General features: G+C 45.1%; 1 protein-coding gene across 4 annotated transcripts in view; it reads right to left on the bottom strand.

The window, feature by feature from the left end:
• Positions 1-300: 300 nt before the first annotated feature.
• The window catches only part of TMEM125 (transmembrane protein 125), a 32,120-nt gene continuing 17,752 nt past the window's right edge, over positions 301-14,668 (bottom strand). For 2 of the 4 annotated variants that reach the window (XM_040360874.1, XM_040360877.1), the window contains exon 2: positions 301-1,982. In XM_040360874.1, coding sequence (XP_040216808.1) covers positions 929-1,585 — 657 coding nt within the window. In that variant the 5' untranslated portion in view covers positions 1,586-1,982 and the 3' untranslated portion in view covers positions 301-928. Of the gene's footprint in view, positions 1,983-5,961; positions 6,037-7,668; positions 7,776-14,668 lie in introns of those variants that run through there. The other 2 variants (XM_040360876.1, XM_040360875.1) reach the window with 2 other exon arrangements.

Genomic DNA, 14,668 nt, shown 5'->3' with positions numbered 1-14,668 from the left:
CGTTTGTGTAAGTCGTCCATGAATGGGGCTGGACGTAATTTACGTTCATGTCGAAACCAATACGTCCTTGCGGCGTACTTTGGAGCAATGCACACTGGGATATGTACACGGACGGCGCATGCGCCGTTCTCAAAAAATGGCAATCACGTCGGGTCACAAGTAATTTACATAAAACACGCCCCCCTCATCCTCATTTGAATTAGGCGCGCTTACGCCGGCCCCATTTACGCTACGCCGCAGTAACTTAGGAGGCAAGTGCTTTGTGAATACAGCACTTGCCTCACTTACTTACGACGTTGTAGCGTAAATACGATACGCTACGCCGCCGTAACAATGCGCAAATCTACCTGAATCTAGCCCTTTGTTTCTAAGGTGAGATATAGCCCATCTTATACATTTTCTACATTGTAAGAAGAAGGGCCAATTGTCTAGGTCAGTGTTTCTCAACTCCAGTCCTCAAGGCGCCCCAACAGGTCATGTTTTCAGGCTTCCCATTACTTTGCACAGGTGATTTGATCAGTTTCACTGGCTTAGTAATTACCCCAGAAACACTGGTATAGGTTACACCTCAAGAACATATTAGGTTCCGGATAAAAAGCCACGAGGAAGAGTACACTGTAACTGCCCCGAAACATGTTGGCTATATACCTTTGCGAACCATAGGCCTATCTATGACCAAGATTGGTCGGCTTGCCTTTTTTTCACAGAGGATCGCTCCTCCAAAATGGAATTTAACGTTCACTACTTTACTTCATTCAACTTAATGACTGTCAGAGATTGTGTTTCAGAATGCGACAAAAACTGTTAGTGGAACATTTGGGTCAGGGTTCATCCAGCGTTCCTGAAAAAGTAGCATGGTCTCAATTTGGCTCAGATCTACAAACATTGTGAAGACACACGAAGATAAATTGGTCAATTCTAAGATGGCTTAGATGAGGTTGGCCAAACTTGAGGTTGTGTTCTGCCGCTGAGTGAGCTGCCCGGAGACGGAGAAGATGTTCATGTTCCTTGGATGGAATCGATCGGGAGCACAAGACCTACACAACACCACAAGTTCAAATGTCACAACAGCAGCAAGGAGAATGACCCCTATGACAACTAGTGTGACCCCTACCGCGTGCATGGTGACCAGAAATGGAGGGAACCCCTGGGTTTCTCCAGAAAAGGAAAGAACGAGAAGAACCACACCACACACTAAGATGATGATGGCACTTACAAGGAACACTATAACGTCTGAGAGACCGCCGCTCTTCAGCATATCGATGTGGCGCCTTCTGGTTACACACTGCATGTCCTGGATCGCCGAGCTCAAAAGTTGCTTCAACAAAATGAGTAGGGAAAGAATACACAAGGTGGCCCCCACGGCGAGTCTCCATTCTCCCGACCGGCTGGTGGTGGTGGATAATAGATAAATGCCACCGATGCCACAAACTAGGATAAGGACGACAGCCAAGCAGTAGCACGCGATCGACGTAACCGGCTGCCTAGACCACCAGAGTTCTGTATGCTCCTCTAAGGCCTCGGTCTGCATCCGGTCCTGGTCGGGTGGGGCCCTCGGAGGACGTAAAGCATCAACACCTGCCATTTTGGCAAAAACAACAGTGTTCAAGTTTCGGAAGAAACCTCAAAGAAAATGATGTGCCATGGCGCCGCTCAGAGTTAATTCCGGAGCAAACTTGTCAGCAGAGTCATCCATTTTTTTGGTGGTCATAATCACATAAATAATCCTGAGCCGTATGCTGGCAATAATCATTTGCAAATGGAAGTGTAGATCTTCAGAAGGGGCCGGCAGGACGTGGGAAGGCCGCCCATGGACACAAAAACAGGAAGATGCGGGGCAGAGACAAGAAGACGTCAACAACTCCACGTCAGGAGGGTCACAATATCCTCTGAGCTTCTTCCTGTTGATCCACGACAGCTTCTTCCTTTCCGATGACTACGAACGGCCAATCCCTTTAATCTTCTGAGGTGTTTGGTGTCACCTGAAAGAGAACAAAGGATTGAGGGGGGGAGTATGTCAAGCAATCCGGATGTTATGGAAATACAAAGTACAATGGGTCAGTTGTCTGCAATACAAACATCTGCCCTTCAAAAAAAATCACTAGTGGCCTATTATCAGGTTCTTGTATTGTGTAAAACGCACCTACAAAATCTCTATGCAACTCAGCCCTAAAAGTTAGCGATCCATGGAACAAATGTGGAGCAATGGGGACTTCTCAGGGGCCACTTGGAGTAATTCAACAGGCATTAACCACTTGCTTACTGGGCACTCAAACCCCCCTCCTGCCCAGACCAATTTTCAGCACCAGGGCCGCCATCAGGGGGGTACAGGCAGTACACCTGTAAGGGGCCCGGATGGCATCCCCCCCCTTTTTTTCATAATTTTTTTTATACATTTTTTTTTATATTTAAATGTTTTATTTTTTTGTTTTTATTAAAGGGCCCATAGGTCCCCAGGGCCCCGAATGTTAACCCCCCCCTTTTTTTTTTTTATTTCTTCATAATTTTTTTTTATATTTTTATTTTTTATTTTTTTGTTTTTATTAAAGGGCCCATAGGTCCCCAGGAGTCCGGAGGTCCCCAGGGCCTTGGATGTTAATCCCCCCCCCCCCCTTTTTTTTTATTTCTTCATAATTTTTTTTATATATTTTTTTTTTGTTTTTATTAAAGGGCCCATAGATCCCCAGGGGCCCGGAGGTCCCCAGGGCCCCGGATGACAACCCCCTTTTTTTTCTTCTTATTTTGTATTAAAAAAATAAATTTAATTTTTTGTTTTATATATTTATTTTTCCTTTTTATTAAAGGGCCCAGAGGTGCCCAGGAGCCCGGGTAGCAATCCCCCTTTTATTTTTATATAAAAAAAATTGTACATTTGTTTTTCATATATTTATTTTCATATATTTTTTTCTTTCTTTTTTTTTCTTTTACCTTTTCATTAAAGGGCCCGGAGGTCCCCAGGGCCCCGGATGGATACCCCCCCTTTTTTTATATATATTTTATTTTTATTTTTGTAAAGGGTCCAGAGGTCCCCGAGGCAACCCTCCCACCTCAATTTGCAGTGGCAACCCCCCCCCCCCCGCTTCTCAATTTACGGCAGCCCCCCCACAGTTCTTTGCTCCAGGGGGCCCATGCCTGAAGCTGTGTAAGGGACCCCATAATTCCTGATAGTGGCCCTGTTCAGCACTGATGCACTTTGAATGACAATTGCGCGGTCATACAACACTGTACCCAAATACATTTTTTACCATAAACAAAGCTTTCTTTTGGTGATAAATACTGATTTAAAAAAATTATTATAAAATTTTGCAAACAGGTCATTTTTCTCCTTCATTGATGTACGCTGATGAGGCTGCACTGATGGGCAGCGATGGGCTGCATTTATGGGCACCGATAAGGCGGCACTGGCGGGCGGCACTGGAGGGCACTGATAGGTGGCACTGGTGGGCACTGACAGGTGACACTGAGAAGTGGCACTGATGGGTGGCACTGGTGGGCACTGAGAAGTGGCACTAATAGGTGGCACTGATAGCTGGCAGTAATGGGCGCTGATGGGTGGCAGTGATGGGCACTGATCGGCCCTGGTAAGTTGCATTGCTAGGTGGCACTGATGAGGCACTGATTGGCACCACTGGTGGGCATTGATAGGTGGCACTCGTGGGCACTGGCAGGTGGCACTGGCAGGCATAGGTGTGTGCAGCCTATGACATTTGGGTGTGCACCCCAAAGCACAAACACACACTACTGATCACTCACGATGTTCATTCAGAAAGGGAAGGGGTTGGTAAATGATATATTTACTGGCCCCTTCCCCCACTCATCCTAAAACATCCCACAGCAACAGGTAGCAGGAGAGGAGGGAAGCGAGCAGTGCTTTGGGGGGGGAAGGGGGGAGGTAAGTAGGGAGAATCTGTTCTGCAGGGTGATTAGGGTCTTTTTGACCCCAGATCTCATATTTAAGAGGACCTGTCATGCTTTTTTCTATTACAAGGGATGTTTACATTCCTTGTAATAGGAATAAAATTGAATTTTTTTTTTTTTAAAAGGAACAGTGTAAAAAATAAAAATAAAAGGTAAAAAAAATAAGAAAAAAAATGTAAACTTGCCCCGTCCTGACAAGCTCGCACGCAAAAGCGAACGCATACGTGAGCAGCGCCTGCATATGTAAACGGTGTTCAAACCACACATGTGAGGTATCGTCGCGATCGGTAGAACGAGAGCAAAAATTCTAGCCCTAGACCTCCTCTGTAACTCAAAACATGCAACCTGTAGAATTTTTTAAATGTCCCCTATGGAGATTTTTAAGGGTAAAAGTTTGTCGCCATTCCACGAGCGGGGGCGCAATTTTGAAACGTGACATGTTGGGTATCAATTTACTCGGCGTAACATTATCTTTCACAATATAAAAATAAAATTGGGCTAAATTTACTGTTTTTCCAAAAAAGCGCGCTTGTAAGACCCCTGCGCAAATACGGTGTATAACTAATAACTTTACATTACATTTCAATTTATGTAAACCAGACTCGGTAAAGATGAATTCTGATTGGTTGGTAGGGGGTACCACTCTTTCTACATACTGAATAAACCCCAAGCCACTAATATTCTTCTCTTCTAGTCTTCTCTATTCTTTGGGCCAGATTCTCAAAAGAGATACGACGGCGTATATCCAGATACGCCGTCGTATCTCTGAGTTGCGCCATCGTATCTATGCGCCTGATTCTTAGAATCAGTTACGCATAGATTTCCCTTAGATCCGACAGGCGTAAGTCTCTTACGCCTGTCGGATCGTAACTGCATATTTACGCTGGCCGCTAGGGGCGTGTACGCTGATTTACACGTCGAAATATGTAAATCAGCTAGATACGCGAATTCACGAACGTACGCCCGGCCGACGCAGTACAGTTACGCCGTTTACGTTAGGCTTTTCCTGGCGTATCGTTACCCCTTCTATATGGTGGCGTAAGTGCGGCGTACCAATGTTAAGTATGGCCGTCGTTCCCGCGTCGAAATTTGAAAATTTTACGTCGTTTGCGTAACTCGTCCGTGAATGGGGCTGGACGTAATTTACGTTCACGTCAAAACCAATATGTCCTTGCGGCGTATTAGGAGCAATGCACACTGGGAGTTTTCCACGGACGGCGCATGCGCCGTTCGTGAAAAACGTCAAGCACGTCGGGTCACAGAACATTTACATAAAACACGCCCCCCTGTTCCAAATTTGAATTAGGCGGGCTTACGCCGGCCGATTTACGCTACGCCGCCGCAACTTACGGAGCAAGTGCTTTGAGAATACAGCACTTGCCCGTCTAAGCTGCGGAGGCGTAACGTAAATAGGTTACGTTACGCCCGCACAAAGTTAGGCTGCATTCACACCTAGGCGTTTTTACGCCCGACGCCCGACGCTATTGCAGTCTGCAATACGCTGGAGGGGTGATTTAACACTGTCGGCTATGGAGATGGTTCACATCTCCACGCCGAACACCGAAACGGCGTACGCCTGAAGCTCAAAACAAGTCCCGGAGCCTTTTTTTCAGGCGGCTTTCGGCGTTCGGCAATGTTAATCACCCCTCCAGCGTATGTTAGGCTTAAAAAACGACGTGTTTTGTCGCGGCAAATCACGGGACAAAACGCCGCGTTCAGGTGTGAATGCAGCCTTACGCCAAACTACGAGAATCTGGCCCTTTATCTTCACTCCCTCCGGGACCATCAATAGTAAATGACATTCTAGTCCAGCAGTAGGTCTACCTTGTTACAAGGTGCATGCCCCTACCTTCCTATTAATGCCCCATACATATTTATACTATCTCATTATTTTCCGAGTAGCATCTGAGCAGTGTTCTGTGTAATCCTGCCATCCCTAGAGATGTATGCTGCAGAATAGATTGGCGCTATGCATATTTAATAGTAGTAAGTGTACACAGGATTTGAGGCTCTGGCCATTCCTGGAACACCTGGAGTACCTACCTGCGTCCAGCAGAGTCCTGTGCGAGTGGCATGGTGCCTGGATGCTGTGCAGTGCCAAGGATCGGTGCGAACAATCTGGGAAAGGTGCAAAGGAGAGAGGGTCAGGGCAGCGGAGGGGTTTCAGGGATAGTGGGGCAGAGGCAGGGAGGAGGAAGGGTGCCAAGAATAGAGAAGATGAGCAGCGGAGGGGTCCGAGGAGTTGGGAAGCAGAGCAGCGGAGGGGTCCGAGGAGTTGGGAAGCAGAGCAGCGGAGGGGTCCGAGGAGTTGGGAAGCAGAGCAGCGGAGGGGTCCGAGGAGTTGGGAAGCAGAGCAGCGGAGGGGTCCGAAGAGTTGGGAAGCAGAGCAGCGGAGGGGTCCGAAGAGTTGGGAAGCAGAGCAGCGGAGGGGTCCAAGGAGTTGGGAAGCAGAGCAGCGGAGGGTTCTAAGGAGTTGGGGAGCAGAGCATCGGAGGGGGCCCAGAAGTAGGGAAGCAAAGTAGTTGAGGGGTCCCAGCAGTAGGGAAGCAGAGCAGCAGAGGGATCTCAGTAGTAGGGAAGCAGAGTAATGGAGGGGTCCCAAGAATAGGGAAGCAGAGTAGTGTAGGGGTCCCAGGAGTAGGGAAGCAGAGTAATGGAGGGATCCCAAGAATAGGGAAGCAGAGTAGTGGAGGGGTCCCAGGAGTAGGGAAACAGAGTAGTGGAGGGGTCCTAGTAGTAAGGAAGCAGAGTAGTGGAGGGGTCTTAGTAGTAAGGAAGCAGAGTAGTGGAGGGGTCCTAGTAGTAAGGAAGCAGAGTAGTGGAGGGGGCCTAGTAGTAAGGAAGCAGAGTGGTGGAGGGGTCCTAGTAGTAAGGAAGCAGAGAAGTGAAGGGGTCCCAAGAATAGGGAAGCAGAGTAGTGGAGGGGTCCCAAGAATAGGGAAGCAGAGTAGTGGATGGGTCCTAGTAGTAAGGAAGCAGAGTAGTTGAGGGGTCCCAGCAATAGGGAAGCAAAGCAGTGGAGGGGTCCCAGGAGTAAGGACGCAGAGTAGTAGAGGGGTCCCAGGAGTAGGGAAGCAGAGTAGTGGAGGGGTCCCAGGTGTAGGGAAGCAGAGTAGTGGAGGGGTCCCAGGAGTAGGGAAGCAAAGCAGTGGAGGGGTCCCAGGTGTAAGGAAGCAGAGTAGTGAAGGGGTCCCAGGAGTAGGGAAGCAGAGTAGTAGAGGGGTCCCAGTGGTAAGGAAGCAGAGTAGTGGAGGGGTCCCAGGAGTAGGGAAGCAAAGCAGTGGAGGGGTCCCAGGAGTAAGGACACAGAGTAGTGGAGGGGTCCCAGGTGTAGGGAAGCAGAGTAGTGGAGGGGTCCCAGGAGTAGGGAAGCAGAGTAGTGGAGGGGTCCCAGGAGTAGGGAAGCAGAGTAGTGGAGGGGTCCCAGGAGTAGGGAAGCAGAGTAGTGGAGGGGTCCCAGGAGTAGGGAAGCAGAGTAGTGGAGGGGTCCCAGGAGTAGGGAAGCAGAGTAGTGGAGGGGTCCCAGGAGTAGGGAAGCAGAGTAGTGGAGGGGTCCCAGGAGTAGGGAAGCAGAGTAGTGGAGGGGTCCCAGGAGTAGGGAAGCAGAGTAGTGGAGGGGTCCCAGGAGTAAGGAAGCAGAGTAGTGGAGGGAAGCAGAGTAGTAGAGGGGTCCCAGGAGTAAGGAAGCAGAGTAGTGTAGGGAAGCAGAGTAGTAGAGGGGTCCCAGTAGTAGTGGGGTAATGCAGAGACCTAGCAGAAGAAGCCGGTTTCCTTTCATTGCTGTCACTGAGTGTGACTCTTGTCACCAGCTGCTCTCCCTGTCACCAAGTTACTCTGACTGCACACTGACAATGGCGGGGGGGAGGAGTCTCCTGTAACTCTTTACATTCCATGTACAGTGACATAGGATCAGAGAGCTGGGAACACAAAGCTGATTCCTCCGCCATGGTGGGGTTGGGGAAGGAGGGGTGCACATGCTGAAAATAAAAACATCCCGTCCTTTCTTCCTCCTCTCCTTTTTTATTTTATCTGTCCGGTTATTATTATCATTATGTTTTATTTCTAACTTTCTTTCTTTTGTATCTGTATTGGTTTTTTTTATTATTGTAATGTAAATATAACCTGTCCTTTCTTTTTATTGTATCACTTTATTGTTGTTCTTTTTGTAATATTCATATTATGATTTCATTGTAACCTTTTTTCTTCTCTTTTTGTTTCAAACATTTTATTAAAGTTAAAATTGGAATACAATTAATTTACGTATACATACACAGGGTTTTACAATAGATATTGAACATAAAATAACAGAAATATGGAGGTAGACAATATATTATCATTGTCATCATTTTCATTTTCATTGTCTTCTCTTTTTGTTGTTGTTCTTGTTACTGCTTTTGTTATTACAGTAAAACCTTGGATTGCGAGCCTAATTCGTTCCAGAAACATGCTTGTAATCCAAAGCACTTGTATATCAAAGCATTTTTTTTTACAGGGTATAAAAGAGAAGAGAGGCACCTCTGAGGCCTCGTACTCACGACCAAACATGTCTGCTGAAACTGGTCCGCGGACCAGTTTCAGCGGACATGTTCGTTCGTGTGTAGGCAGTAACGTACAGAATTCCAGCAAACAATCGTCGGCCAGACCGTTTTCCAACGAACAACTGTTTCCTGGTCTTGCTTTAAAACAGTCTGCTGGAATCGTGTCCGTCAGACATGTTCGGTCGTCTGTACACAAAAGCAGCGTACAAAAACCCCGCGCATGCTCAGTCCAAATGAGGAGACGGGAGCGCTCGTTCAGGTAAAACTCGCGTTTCTTTGGGATATGGCACATTCGTCATTAGAAACCTTTTATTCTAGCAAGAGAACAATGTCTTAAAAAGGCGCACTAAACCACATTTTAAAGCCTCGTTTTATTAATTCTTCTCTTGCTAGAATAACCCCGTTCTCTTGCTGATGCAATTTCAATAGAGTTGTCCCATACTGAAATGTCACATTTCTTGCTTGTGATGTAATCCTTTAATAATGTTTTCTATGCCAGACGTGTGTTTTGGTTGGTGGTCCTCCATAATTTAGAGTAGTCATTTTTGTAAAGGAATGTGCATTTTTTTAATTTCTTTTTTGTTTCTAGTTATGTCACCATTTAAACTTTTTTTTTTTTACATGTTTTTTTAAATTTTTTTTTTTTTTGTTGGTGTTTCATTAGAGAATATTAAACCATGTTGGCACACCAAATGTCCCCCCCCCCCCCCAAGGAGTGTGTCCTTTGTAAATTACCCATTGTATATTTATTAAAGGTTTGCTGCCTAATAATCCCCACAGTATATCAAACAATAGACATGTTTTCAAATGAAAGCAAAAGGCCTTTTATTCAGGCAAATGTCATCACAAAAAATAAAAAGAACAGCAGCACTAGAATAGATAGCAAACTATATGCAAACTTGCATTTCCAACATGGTGAAGGATAAACTTCCAAGCCTCAGGAGCCAAACACAAAAATATGAAGCAGCAGCACACAAACAAAGGAACCCAAACTGTGGTAGTACAAACAAGATGTCCTTTATGTGGAAGGAAATGGAAGGCAGAAAATCAACGTTTCCTCCTCTTTCCAGCCTTCCCTCCAGGCAGCCTTCCAGCGGATCGAACACGGGGTCTTGCAGGTGGGGTTGATGTGGCAGCAGGAGGATGGTGTTCCGCAAGCCGGGCCGGGTCACATAGCCCAGTGTCTGGGGTCAGCAGGCCCCTCTGCATCCACCAAAGGACCTGGTTCATCAGGGCCTTTGCCAGTCTTCTCTGGTCCTCCTCCCCTTCATTTAAATCATGGGCCAATGAGGCACTGAAGGCCTCTGTGGGGTTGAGGGGGGCCCTCATGATGGCGCTTGCCTCCTGGATCATGCGGAGGCTTGCCTCCTCCACAGGCCTCAACTGCCTCCTTCGGCCTGATGGCCTCACCTGGGGGGGAGAAGACTGGCTGGTGGTGGTTCTCCTGGCCGGGTGGACCTGCTGCAGGCCACTGGGCCCAGCCTCCTCCTGGCTGCCACTGACCCCGGCCTCCTCCTGGCTGCCACTGACCCCGGCCTCCTCCTGGCTGCCACTGACCCCGGCCTCCTCCTGGCTGCCACTGACCCCGGCCTCCTCCTGGCTGACAGACACCTGAGGATCTGCCACCTCCTGGCTGATCTCTTCTTCCTGTGTGGAAAAAAAAAGAATTTTTTTACAATTTCGCTAAATAAAACCACACTCATTTTCATGTTTTTCGTTCAGTATTTTCTGTTCATTATTACTTGAATACACTCTACTTCTGACCCCTGCAGTTGTCATCCCTGACACCTATTTGTCTGTACACCTTTTTGTTTGCTTTTTTCCAGCTTGGTTTTTTTTTTACAATATCTAATCATTAATCCACCAAGAATTATTTACGCCATAAATATAGAGGAAACTACTATACCTCCTCATCGAAGGGTGGCAGATCTGCATCTCTGTCAGCCAGGCCCTCTTCCTCCGACTCTGCAGGGCTGTGGTCATCTGGGGAATGTCCGCTGGAAGGTAGCATGGAGGAAAGGTTGGAAGAAAGACTGGACATCGTTTTCCTGCCTTCCATTTCGTCCCGCAAAAAAGCCATCTGTTTATAATACCACAGTTTGGGTTCCTTTGCTTGTCTTGCTGCTGCTCCCGATTTTTTGATTTTATTAGCTTTGTATGCTCTCCTGTATGTGCTTCTGAGGTTGGCAAGTTTATCCTTCACCATGTTGGCAGTGCATCCTGGCACCCAAGTTTGCATATAATTTGCTAGCTCTTCTAGTGCTGCCGCTCGTACCTCTTTATTGCAATATAACGAGTGTTTTGAATTCCACAGGATGGGCGTGTCCTGGTATTTTTGAAGTAAGGCCTCTATAGATTCCTTGCTTTGTAGGAGGTCCATTGCAATTTTTGCAAAATTATATTTCTTTTTGAGTCTAGATTACAAAAACATAAACCACAGAAAAATAAATATTCCAAAGGATCAGCGTTGACCTTGATCTAATATGTGTCTTCAAATTTATTACCTATATCTAATTCCAAACACAGTCTCTCTTGTTTAAACAATGATTGGCAGCTCGGCCGCATTGCTTGTACCAAACATTGATTTGCTAGATGCAGAGCCATTGTTCACATTGCAGTAAATATTTTAAATATATTAAATTAAACAATGCTTACAAATGACAGTTTTCATCTAGGCACTCTTTCATGTGTAAATCTCATACCCCTGACAATGGATGACATAAAAGACACTTCCTAATGACCTCTGTACAACCAACACTTGAACAATACTTTGCCTGATCTGAATACACCATTCAAAAACTTGTCAATGAGGTACAGCATTGTTCACATCTCTATTTTGTGAGGTGTCCAAAAGCATTTGGATACCAAAATAACATTGTGGTACCCCATAGACAGAATAGCTTAAAAAGGGTGCAACCAACAGCCCAAACCCCCATCCCATGTGTCTACATTTTCAAGGCCTCTGCTGATCACATTTTTAATTTCCTTACCTTCCTGTCTCTCGCTCCTCGTTTCTCACGCTCGCCTAATTACCGCGTAAGATGCGTAATCACGGCGTAAACCTTTTAAACACTCCGCGTATTTATGAAACCCCGCCCTCGTCACCTTTGCGAGGCCCCTAATCAATGAGTTTAGGAAATATGGCGTTAACTGTGTATGTTCTGGATGCGCTCGAAGATTCTCCGCGTAACGGACGTAAACACGTTGTTTGCATTCTCTACACTCCGCGTATGTATTAAACGCCGCCCTCTTCTCCGCCCATGGCGTAAGAATTCATCTTTTCCACGCCCATAATCTCTGCGGGAAAGGAAAGATGGCGATGTCACACGAGCGGGCACGATGCTCTCATGCCACAAGTGAAGGGACAGAGGCAGGGACGTCCCGATCAAGGAAAAGAAGATATAAAGCCACTAATATGCGGTTCCAGGAAATGGTGGAGTTAGTTTACATCATGCGAAAAAAGGACTATGATGGTGAATTAGGGCCATACAAGACCCCTAACCGCCGAAAGGCACATATTATGGACAAGGTGGCGAGGAGAATGCAGAGGATGTTTGGGATCACCAGGTCCAAGGAACAGCTGAGGAAACGCTGGTCAGACTTAAAATTGAGGGAGCCACATCAGATGAAGAAAATACTTAAAATTCTGCGTAAAAGTAAGTAAATATATATTGGGGTTGGGGGGGGGGGGGGTGGTGATTGTCTGCAATAATGTGTTGCCATGTATATTTCACCATCTGCCTCCTTGGCCTGCTTGTAATTTTAAAGACATGTTGTTATTTATTTTTTAGAACATAAATAACTACATATTTACAAACAGTGTTCTTAGTAAACAACGTAACATCACATAGTTTATCAGAAAGGCTCGGTTATTCCAGGAACAACACACCTGGACATGGCTCACTGGCCAAAAACTTTGTTTGTAAACATTGTGTAAAAGCTAGTTCTAGAAATAATATGGTAATAAAGCAGATGTTTTCACATCTGCAATGCAGAGCACCTGTGTCTCCCCAAATCAAAAATGGGTTTTGGTAGGGTCTCCCAGAAATACAGTTTAGGGGGGACATCCATGTGTGTCACTTTGCTAAAAAGGGGCAGGATCAGAGCTTGCCATATAGAAGTAATTGCAAAATGTAGGTTTGGTGAAAGATAAAAGTAACTAAATGAAAGCATCTTCTAAGCAATGTGTGCGATTTATGCTCTCCAATATCTGTGTGCTGATGAGTCTACATTTTTTTTGGTTTATTTCAGGGGAAAGAAGTCGCCAGCATTTGGAGGAGGCAGAGAGGGCCAGACAAGGCCAAAATCTGCCATCTCAACATGTGGAGGAGGAGGAGGATGTGGAAGGAGAAGAGGATGTGGAAGGAGAGGAGGATGTGGAAGGAGAGGAGGATGTGGAAGGAGAGGAGGATGTGGAAGGAGAGGAGAATGTGGAAGGAGAAGAGGATGTGGAAGGAGAGGAGGATGTGGAAGGAGAGGAGGATGTGGAAGGAGAGGAGGAAGGAAGAAAGGAGGAAGGAAGAGAGGAGGAAGAAGTAATTTTGGACTTAGAAGTCATAGCAGATGAAGGGCAAGTGGCGGAAGAACAATTTGGCGAATTGAAAGAAGGTGGATTGATGGATGAAGGAGGAGTCCAAGATGATGGGGAAGTGGTGGAAGAAGGAGGAGTGATTGAAGATGATGGGGAGGTGGTGGAAGAAGGAGGAGTGATAGAAGATGTCGAAGAGGTGGAAAGGAGAAGCCCATCAGGTCAGTGTCACCCTAGCTTGATTCAAAAAAACATATGTAGATAGGCCTCATTGAAAAATAATATTGTAAATGCCATTTTTTTTTTTTGTTTTAGGGGAGGAGGATGGTGTGCCAATATTTTCACGTGCAAGTGCTGCTATAATTATTCAGCAGGTAATGGAGTGCAGCACTGAAATGCACAATATGCGTGAAAGGATGTTTCTCATGGAACAGAATGTAACAAATGTCCTTTTGGAATGCAGCACGGAAATGGACAATATGCGGCAAAGAATGATGGTCATCGAATCTAATTTTAAGAACATTATTGACATGATGGGCCGTGTCAAAGACTGAAACACCCCCCGCCCATCCCCCGCCCCCACAAACATTTTTACAGTTTGAATAATGAATACGCCAAAATTTGAAGATACACACACAGTGTGCCAACATGTGCTATCTGCCATCACAGAATATCTAATGTCTGTGCTTTGTGGGTCCAACCCCCTCCTCCATCCTCAAGTAGTTGAGAGGAAGGGTTTGCTCCCACAAAACACAGACATTGATCACCCATGATGTCAGATAGCACATGTGGCCATTTGTCTGTTGAACCAATGACATTTGGCGAGTTTGCACTGAATGTGTGTATCTTCCAATTTTGGCGTGTTCCAGTGTGAAAGCACACCATGACTGACTGCTGTTGTGAGTTTTTATATTTTTGGAATTGGATTTTGTTACTTTTTGACCATGTTGAACATTTTGGGATACTATAAAGTTTAGACCATAAAGAATAAACAACGCCAAAAATTTTTAAAAATATATATATAGAATTATAAATCTCTCTAATCACTGAATTTAGTGAAGTAGAGATTTGACTCCAAATTCTCACCTAAAAATTTTCTTTTAGAAAAACACACCAAAAACAAAAAAAATGGTTAAAAAATTATTGTTTTTTGTGCCTAAAAAATATGGCCAAAAAAAAATTTAAGGCGGTAAACACCCCACCAAATATAATCTATATATATATATATATGTAAACAATAAATCTAACTATATTTGAGTAAAAAAAAAGTGAACTTGTTAATAAATGTATAATCTGCATAATATTTTTGGTTGAATTACCTGAAAAAAAAAAAAAAGTTTAAAAAATTTTTGAAGACTCCTAAGTACAAAAGCAGGGAGTAATGAAAAAAATATAAAATTATTTTTGGGGTCATGAACAAGCAAAAATTAAAAAAACTTGACCTCAACATTTACAAATGGAGTTGCTTCTTATTTCTAGACTCAATACCCTGTTTGTAGATGAGTGAATACTGTGCAAAATGTGGTTAGTTACTAAAAGTGGAGAAATCAATTATGCATTACAATTGAAGAAGTTAGTTAGAGAACCAGGAAGACAGAAAAAGAGAAAAAGCATTAATGACAAACAACTGTATAAAGTCCAATGGTCTAATTATTTATTATTTTTTAGAATATTCCTTTCTTTG

This window comes from Rana temporaria, chromosome 7, assembly GCF_905171775.1.
Source record: "Rana temporaria chromosome 7, aRanTem1.1, whole genome shotgun sequence".
NCBI lineage: Eukaryota > Metazoa > Chordata > Amphibia > Anura > Ranidae > Rana > Rana temporaria.
The sequence above is the reverse complement of the archived record's forward strand: the minus strand, read 5'-3'. Positions and strand labels throughout refer to the sequence as shown.